Raw genomic sequence first — 10597 nt, forward strand, 5'->3', positions numbered from 1 at the left:
AATCATAATTCTGTTCCCCATTTTGTAGGCGCTATAACTTTTGCGCAAACCAGTCGCTTATTGCGATTTTTTTTATTTTTTACAAAAATACGTCGAAAAATACGTATCGGCCTTAACTGAGAAAAAAAATAGTTTTTTTAAAAAAAAAATTGGGATATTTATTATAGCAACAAGTAAAAAAAATATATATTTTTTTTAAATTGTCGCTCTTTTTTTGTTTATAGCGCAAAAAAAAAAAAAACGCAGAGGTGATCAAATACCACCAAAATAAAGCTATATTTGTGGGGGAAAAAAAGACGCCAATTTTGTTTGGGAGCCACGTCGCACGACCGCGCAAATGTCAGTTAAAGCGACGCAGTGCCGGAAGCTGAAATTTCGCCTGGGAAGGAAGGGGGTTTATGTGCCCAGTAAGCAAGTGGTTAAACAGGAAGCCAAGAATGAGAAGTATTGTCATTAAAGTCATCAACCCCTTATTGCATCAAACATCCTACCCTTCCCCCGGGCTACAAGGAACCAAATACATCACAGCTGTAAAACAGCAGGTCTGTAATGTTTTTACGAACTTCACACACAAAAAAAAAAAAAAAATTATAAATTGCAAAATTAAAAAAACTTATAGCTAGATTCAGGATGGCGGGCGCATAGTTACGGCGTAGCGTATGGCATTTACACTACGCCGCCGTAAGTTAGCGAGGCAAGTACATGATTCACAAAGTACTTGCCTGCCAAGTTACAGCGGCGTAGCGTAAATCGGGCGGGCGTAAGGGCGGCCAATTCAAATTCGGCTGAGGGGGCGTGTTTTATTTTAATGGGGGTTGACCTGACGCGATTGACGTATTTTACGAACCGTCCGTACATATCCCAGTGTGCATTGCGGCAAAGTACGCCGCACGGTCCTATTGGTTTCGACGTGGACGTAAATCCCTATTCACGGACGACTTACGCAAACGACGTAAAATTTTCTAATTTCGACGCGGGAAAGACGGCCATACTTAACATTACTATTCCAGCTATTCGATGGAATAACTTTAGGCCTGAAAGTGCGTTACGTAAACGGCGTATCTTTACTGCGTTGGGCAAGTGTATGTTCGTGAATCGGCGTATCTACTCATTTACATATTCTAGGCCAACCGCAATGGTAGCGCCACCTAGCGGTCAGCCTAAAAAGTACACTTTAGGATACGACGGTGTAAGACACTTACGCCGCTCGTATCTGAGCCTAATTTAAGCGTATCTGGTTTCCAGAATACGCTTAAATTTGCGTCGGCGTAGATTCCGAGTTAGGTCGGCATATCTACTGATACGCCGGCCTAACTCTCTGTGAATCACCCCCTTAAAATAGTTTTTTGATAATCTGTTGACGGAAGTAATCCTAGAAAACCCCAGAGAAACAGCAAGTTATCTCCATAAGTAAGCTCTTGCTGAACGCAATTAAAAAGAAAAGCCGTGCCAACTTCACCCCACTGATACAGGATCCTATAAAGGCAATAAAACCCACTATAAAAATACACAGCTTTAAAAGATACGAGGAAATAGGAAATTGCGACATGTGGATTTTAGGGCTGCACCGATAAGGAGATCGGTGCCAACATCAAGCATTTGTACGAGTATCGGTACTTGGGCAAAGGCTTCCAATATGTGAAATGGATATCAGGCTCAGCTAGTTCAGCCGACAGCTGGATCCCCTCACTGACAGCTGAACTGCAAACCAAAAAAATAAAATAAAAAGCCTGTATTTGCCTAGAAGGCGTTAACAAGATTCCACCATTTTACAAATCTACTTACGCCAGTAGAGGTGTTCCGGACTAATTTAATAAGGTTTTGGAGGCTGGATGAATATGTTCAGTGTCCGATTAATTGCCTGAGTTTCTATATACGCTATATTACCAAAAGTATTGGGACACCCGCCTTTACACGCACATTAAATTTTAACCCACTTAAGCCCCGGACCAATATGCTGCTAAATGCCCAAAGGCGTTTTTACAATTCGGCACTTCGTCGCTTTAACAGACAATTGCGCGGTCGTGCGACGTGGCTTCCCAACAAAATTGACGTCCTTTTTTTCCCACAAATAAAGCTTTCTTTTGGTGGTATTTGATCACCTCTGCGGTTTTTATTTTTTGCGCTATAAACAAAAATAGAGCGACAATTTTGAAAAAAAATTAAATTTTTTTACTTTTTGCTATAATAAATATCCCCCAAAAACATAAAACAATTTTCCTCAGTTTAGGCCGATACGTATTCTTCTACCTATTTTTGGTAAAAAAAAAAAAAAAAAAAATCGCAATAAGCGTTTATCGATTGGTTTGCGCAAAATTTAGAGCGTTTACAAAATAGGGGATAGTTTTATTTTTATTTTTTTATTTTACTACTAATGGCGGCGACCAGCGTTTTTTTTCGTGACTGCGACATTATGGCGGACACTTCGGACAATTTTGACACATTTTTGGGATGCATTTAAATTGCATTGTTTATTGTGAAAATGACAGATGCAGTTTGGGAGTTAACCACAGGGGGCGCTGTAGGAGTTAGGGTTCACTTAGTGTGTGTTTACAACTGTAGGGGGGTGTGGCTGTAGGACCGACGTCATCGATCGAGTCTCCCTATAAAAGGGATGACTCGATCGATACGCCGCCACAGTGAAGAACGGGGAAGACGTGTTTACATACGGCTCTCCCCGTTCTTCAGCTCCGGGGAGCGATCGCGACGGAGCGGCTATAAACGAATAGCCGCGCCGTCATCCCTGAGGCTTACCGACCGCCGCATGTACCGGGGGGGGGGGGGGAGAAAAATCGGACCCCCGACCAGGCAGGGACAAACGGGTACGCCCATCTGCCTGTACATGCCATTCTGTGGACGTACATGTACATGCGGCGGTCGTTAAGTGGTTGAAGATTGCACTAAAACTGTCCCGGATGTGTGAACCTAGTCTAAAGGCAATCTGTCAAGTAAAAAACAAAAACTTTATTTTTTTATGAAATGTTCATCTGTTTAACCTTATTCTCCATTTAATTATTTTCCTGCAAAAAAATGTTGGCCGTAGGGTTCAATAGGATGTTGGCCCACCCTTTGCAGCTATAACAGCTTCAACTCTTCTGGGAAGGCTGTCCACAAGGTTTAGGAGTGTCTATGGGAATGTTTGACCGTTCTTCCAGAAGCGGATTTGTGAGGTCAGGCACTGATGTGGACGAGAAGTCTTGGCTCTGGGTGTCTGTGTAAATCCAGGAAGTGATCAGGCAGCAGCTTCAGCTACCCACAGTTAAAATGGCTGCAGCCAGACTCAGTGGAGGGAAATTTCTGCAGCATATTTGGCAAGTACAGAATCACAATAAATATAAAATATGCAAAGTGGTTGGAGGGAAGCTTCAGAATGGCAAAGATGTTGTTATTGCAAATTATGCGAGCAGACTGCAGTTCCGCTTTAAAGCAATTGTAAAGGTTTTTTTTTTTTTAAGCGGAGGTCCACCAAAAATAAATAAATATATATATATATATATATATATATATATATATATATATATATATATATATATATATATATATATATATATATATATATATATATATATATATATATATATATATATATATATATATATATATATACATATACATATACACACACACATACATATATACATATATACACACACACACATATATATATATATATATATATATATATATATATATACATATACACATATACATACATACATACATACACACACACACACACAGCTGCCGACTTTCAATAAATCGGACACTTACCTGTCATGGAATCTAGCGATGTCGGCACTGCAGCTGATGTTTCCATCAGCTGTCAGGTGCTGCCATTGCGGGTAAGAGAACCCGGCAGTGTAGCCTTTCGGCTTAATGCCGGGAACCCCACTGAGCTTAGCTCCTCTCTCCTACTGACCCGGCGACACAGGGAGGAGGAGGGAGCCCCATTGTGACCTCATAAGCTGTGGTGCGGACTCCCGGAAGTGGGAACAGGATACCTGCCAAAAACAGGTATCCTGTCCACCCTCTTGCCCCCCCAAAAGGTGCCAACTGTGTCACCGGAGGGGGAGGGGAGACAAATGAGCAGAAGTTCCACTTTTGGGTTTGCCGCTTTAACAAACATGTTATACTTGCCTGCTCTGTGTATTGATTTTGCACAGAGCAGCCTGGATCCTCCTCTTCTGTGGGGCCCCGGCTGAGCTTCTAGCCCCCTCCTCTTAACTGGGTGCCCCCACTGAGTGTCTCTTTCCATGGCGGCACCCATGTGGGTGAGCTTGTGAATCCTGCTGCTGCGTCCATTGACACAGACAACAGGACTCGGCCCTGCCCCCCCTGGATTAGATTGACAGCAATGGGAGCCAATAGTTCCCGCCATAGGTGTGCGCAGCCTATTGCATTAGGGTGTGCACCCCAAAGCTCAAACACACATGTATGTTTGTTTGTATGTATGTATATATCTATATCTATCAATGGTCAGTATGGTTTCAGTAGATTTGTATTATCTTTTACAATTCTTTTCTTTATTACAATTTTGTTTTTACAATAATTTTTTCTTTTTTACAATTTTTTTTTTTTTTTTTTTTTTTTTTTTTTTGGAGCCCCATTGGGGGGTTTGGTGAAATTTTAGGGGCCTAAATACACCCCCAATGTCTCACTTCTGAGACAAACAAAGGGAGTAAGGACAGTTTCCCCCATCCCTTAGGCTGCATTCACACCTAGGCGTAGGCGATTTGCGGCGTTTACCGCGATTTGCTGCGACAAAGTGCGGCGTTTTTTACTGCGATTTTCACTGGAGGGGTGATTACACATTGTGTAATATGGCCGAACGCCGAAGACGCCTGAAAAAAAAGGGTCAGGGACTTGTTTTGAGCTTCAGGCGTTTCGGCGTTCGGCGTGGAGATGTGAACCATCTCCATAGCCGACAATGTTAAATCACCCCTCCAGCGTATTGCAGGCTGCAATAGCGGCGGGCGTGAAAACGCCTAGGTGTGAATGGAGCCTTATTCTGCAGCCAGGCATCATAGGGAATCCGCGTAGCACAGGGTGATTAGGGTGTGCCCAGGCACACCTGGCACACCCTGTGCCTCCTGCTGCTATCAATCTATCCAATGAGGACACTGACCGCTCTGGGTCTTGTACCAACAATTAAAAGTGGCAGTAAACTGATACTTCTACCCGAAATTGCACAGAATGAAGTGCATTAAAGTGATTTCAGCGAATAGCATGAGCCCAGCGGGCTCTCTGTGCTGAGAAGGATATACCGCGCGCTCCCAGCACAGACACACATAAGCAACCCCATGGAAGAAGACGCTCTTCAAATGGGCATACGCTTGGTGCCAAGGGGCAACTTTTTTGTTTTTTTTGCAGGATACAGAAGACACTCTGGGCTTTATTAGACTCAGGAAGACTGTGCCGAGTATACAGTTGTCTGGAATGAATCAGATTGGGGGGCTGCTGAATATAAACTGAGCTACATGAAACATCAAACCGCCAAATATGTGCCGCCAGAGTACCCCATCACAGGGGCGCTCCATCAAACTCACACCGTTCTATACCACCATGTACAGCTAGCTGTAATGCCGCGTACAGACGGTCGTTTTTTGTGATGAAATAAAACGACGTTTTAAATCATGAAATAAAACGACGTTTTTGAAACATCATTTTCAAAAACGATGTTGCCTACACACCATCGTTTTTTCACAATGCTCTAGCAAAGCGAGGTTACGTTTCACCACTTTTTTCCATTGAAGCTCACTTCATAACTAGCTTCTGGGCATGCGCGGGTTTAAAAACGTCGTTTTAAACGTCGTTTTTGCTACACACGGTCAATTTCTGTGAAACAAAAAACGACGTTTTGAAAAACGACACAAAAAAATCGAGCATGTTCGAATTTTTTTTTGGTCGTTTTTTTGAAGACATAAAACGACGTTTTGCCCACACACGATCATTTTAAATGACGTTTTTTAAAACGTCGTTTTTTTTCATCACAAAAAACGACCGTCTGTACGCGGCATTAGACTTCCTTCAAGTCATTTATCAGAGTCACACATTTTCAATGTTATCCTTGAAGCTGAACCCGCTCCACTAAATAAAAACATATTGGTACATGTGCCCCATTGTAGTGCCCAGCTACCAGCGCTTTTTTATTATTATTATTATTTTTATTATTATTTAATCACTTAAGCCCTGGACCATTATACAGCTTGAAGACCAGGCCACTTTTTGCGATTCGGCACTGCGTCGCTTTAGCTGTCAAATGCGCGGTCGGGCGACGTGGCTCCCAAACAAAAATTGGCGTCCTTTTTTCCCCACAAATAGTTTTCTTTTGTTGGTGTTTGAGCACCTCTGCGTTTTTTATTTTTTGCGCTATAAACAAAAAGACAATTTTGAAAAAGTTCAATATTTTTTACGTTTTGCTATAATAAATATCCCCCCAAAAAAAAAAAAAAAATATATATATATATATATATACACACACACACACATTTTATTTCCCCCCCTCAGTTTAGGCCGATACGTATTCTTCTACATATTTTTGGTTAATAAAAATAATCACAACAAGCGTTTATTGATTGGTTTGCGCAAAATGTATAGCGTCTACAAAATAGGGGATCGTTTTATGGCATTTTTATTAATAATTTTTTTTTCTAGTAATAGCGCCGACTGCGACATTATGGCAGACACTACTTTGAGACCATTGTCATTTTTACAGCGAACAGTGCTATAAAAATGCACTGTTTACAGGCAGTTAGGGGTTAACCAGGAGAGGGCGCTGTAGGGGTTAAGTGCGCCCTAGTGTGTGATTCTTACTGTGGGGGGCGTGGCTTGGTGTGTGATGTCACTGATAGTCATTCCCTTATGACAGGGAACTGATGATCAGTGACAGGCTCACTAGGAAGCACGGGGAGAGGTTTGTCTACATTTAGCTCTCCGTGACCCCGTTGTGGGACACCGGCGGCGATCAGGTACGCTGTTCCCACAGGGACGGTCACGGAGCAGAGGACGGGGCGAGCTCGCGACCCACGACTGGGATCTTAAAGGGGACGTACATGTACGCCCTTGTGCCCAGCCGTGCAGGTGGCACCCGAAATCGCCAAAAACGAGTGCAGGGACTACTTTTTCAAATCAACGCGGCACTGCAAAGTCGTCGTCGCACAGTGCGATTGTCAGCAATAAAATGCGACTTGTCATTGTCAAGTCCCTCCAAGGTGAATGAGGGCTGGATTCCCAACTGGATTGAAGTTTGCCTGATATCAAACAAGTAAACTCATGCTTAATGTGGTTGTAAACCCCTCCTTACAACTAGACAACGGCGCACCGAGCGTGCCGTGTTTGTTAATCGGGCAATGGGGGGGGGGGGGGGGGTTAATGTTGTAATCCCGCGCGCATGTGCGGGAGTGACGTCATCGCTGCTCCGGCCAGTCACAGCGCCGTGGGAAGACTGCAAGAGACATTGCGGCAGCTAAGGAGACCGATGAGAACTTCGATCTCAGGTTAGTCAATCATAATGAGCTAGTATGCTATGCATACTAGCTCATTATGACTCTCTTGCAGGTTTTTTTTTTAAAGGTTGAGGGTTTACTTCTTTAGAGCCGGTTCACACTGGGGCGACTCAGCCGCCTGACAAGTCGCGTCCCATTGTATTCAATAGAACCGTTCTAATAGGAGCGACGCAAGTCACTCCGACTTAGAAAAAGGTTCTTGTACGAATTCCGGGGCGACTCGCATTGACTTCTATACAGAAGTAATTTTGCCGAGTCGCCCCCGAAGTCGTGCCACCCCAGTGTGAACCGGCTCTTAATTATTGTATAATATAACAAGAGTACAACACACACACACACACACACACACAATGAATGGATATTATATTTATACTATGAAAAGAACTTCGCTCATTATATGATAGATAGATATATATATATATATATATATATATATATATATACACACACACATATATACACACACACACACACACACACACATATATATATAGTATATCCTATTATATCACAGAGCTCTGTAGTTGATGTCATAATACTGCCATGAATATACTATAAAGTACATCACATTGTATTTCTAGATGTATAGATATACAAAAGCCATGTATAGGACATGTCATTGCATGATATATAGTATATCCCACCCCTCTGTAATGTAATAATACTTCCATGAATATACTATACCCCATTGTATCAGATATCATACAGTCTGAGAATAGTACATAGAATGAAAAAAAAAGTGTGTGTGTGTGTGTGTGTGCGCAAATTATATATATTCACAGAAATGTGCACAGTAGATCTCATACATACACACACACACACACACACACACACACTGTATCATATATATATATACACACACACACTGTAAATTAATATATACTCACAATGTTTTATATCATACACACACACATATTTTATGATATATATAGTATATATACACACACACACACAATATCATAGAGTATATGTATTGTGTCTATAGTATATTATACTCACAAATAATGTATTATATTAAAGCCACGTGTACAGTAGATCTCACCATAATATAGGACACATGGTATTATGTATATACACACACACGGTATGAGAGAGATGATAGAGAATATATATATATATATATATATATATATATATATATATATATATATATATATATATATATATATATATATATATATATATATATATATATATATATATATATATATATATATATACACACACACACACACACACATAGTATATAGGAGGTATGTACACACATGGTATGGTTTGTATATAGGAGGTATGTACACACAGGGTATGGTTTGTATATAGGAGGTATGTACACACATGGTGTATATAGGAGGTATGTACACACATGGTATGGTTTGTATATAGGAGGTATGTACACACATGGTGTATATAGGAGGTATGTACACACATGGTGTATATAGGAGGTATGTACACACATGGTGTATATAGGAGGTATGTACACACATGGTATATATAGGAGGTATGTACACACAGGGTATATATAGGAGGTATGTACACACATGGTATGGTGTATATAGGAGGTATGTACACACAGGGTATATATAGGAGGTATGTACACACAGGGTATATATAGGAGGTATGTACACACAGGGTATATATAGGAGGTATGTACACACAGGGTATATATAGGAGGTATGTACACACATGGTATGGTGTATATAGGAGGTATGTACACACATGGTATGGTGTATATAGGAGGTATGTACACACATGGTGTATATAGGAGGTATGTACACACAGGGTGTATATAGGAGGTATGTACACACATGGTATGGTGTATATAGGAGGTATGTACACACATGGTATGGTGTATATAGGAGGTATGTACACACACACATGGTATGGTGTATATAGGAGGTATGTACACACATGGTGTATATAGGAGGTATGTACACACAGGGTATGGTGTATATAGGAGGTATGTACACACAGGGTGTATATAGGAGGTATGTACACACAGGGTGTATATAGGAGGTGTGTACACACATGGTATGGTGTATATAGGAGGTATGTACACACACACATGGTATGGTGTATATAGGAGGTATGTACACACAGGGTATGGTGTATATAGGAGGTGTGTACACACATGGTATGGTGTGTGTATATAGGAGGTATGTACACACATGGTATGGTATATATAGGAGGTATGTACACACATGGTATATATAGGAGGTATGTACACACAGGGTATATATAGGAGGTATGTACACACAGGGTATGGTTTGTATATAGGAGGTATGTACACACATGGTATGGTGTATATAGGAGGTATGTACACACATGGTATGGTATATATAGGAGGTATGTACATACAGGGTATATATAGGAGGTATGTACACACAGGGTATGGTTTGTATATAGGAGGTATGTACACACAGGGTATATATAGGAGGTATGTACACACATGGTAGGGGGTGATCGGGCTGTGTAGAGAGGTGGGTGTCTGTGTATGTGTGGAGGGTTGGTGTCGGTCGCTCCGTACACACAGTCAGGGGGTCGCACACACCCCCCGGGCACACTTACCTGTTGGCAGCACGGGACACGTGAGGCCCCTGGGAAGAAGGAGCCCCGCCGTGTGCCAATCAGAGGCGAGCACGTTGCCTGTAGGGGAGAAGGAGGACAATGAATGACACTCACCCTCTGCATGGCCTTGATGATCAGCGCCATCTCATATCTGGGCATGGTGAGGGGAGGAGGACGGCCGGACTCTGCGATCTCCGCTCAGCCCAGACAAGAGTGACAGCGATCCGGTGCGAGAGCGGAGAGGAAGGACACAGAGATGACACCGGGACCCGCCCCTCTACTACTGGAGACACGCCCCTTCCTCCCTATCCCGGGGGACGAGCTGTACACACCCTCGTGTGATGTCATAGCTCTGTACCGCCCCCTTCTCTCTCTGTACCGCCCCCCTCTCTCTGTACACACCCCCTGGATGTCATTCTGCTCACACACAGCTGCATATGATATGTATAGTAATAACATGTGGGGGGAGGAGTCTGTCTTAATTAATCCCGTTGTTTGTTGTTTGTAAATTTGCATATTTCAGGAAA

General features: G+C 42.2%; 1 protein-coding gene across 1 annotated transcript in view; it reads right to left on the reverse strand.

The window, feature by feature from the left end:
- The window catches only part of MRPS6 (mitochondrial ribosomal protein S6), an 84088-nt gene extending 73824 nt beyond the window's left edge, over positions 1-10264 (reverse strand). Inside the window, exon 1 of the mRNA XM_040338939.1 lies at positions 10185-10264. Coding sequence (XP_040194873.1) covers positions 10185-10229 — 45 coding nt within the window. The 5' untranslated portion in view covers positions 10230-10264. The remainder of the gene's footprint in view (positions 1-10184) is intronic.
- Between the last annotated feature and the right edge of the window lie 333 nt (positions 10265-10597).

The sequence above is a fragment of the Rana temporaria genome, chromosome 2, assembly GCF_905171775.1.
Source record: "Rana temporaria chromosome 2, aRanTem1.1, whole genome shotgun sequence".
Taxonomy (NCBI): domain Eukaryota; kingdom Metazoa; phylum Chordata; class Amphibia; order Anura; family Ranidae; genus Rana; species Rana temporaria.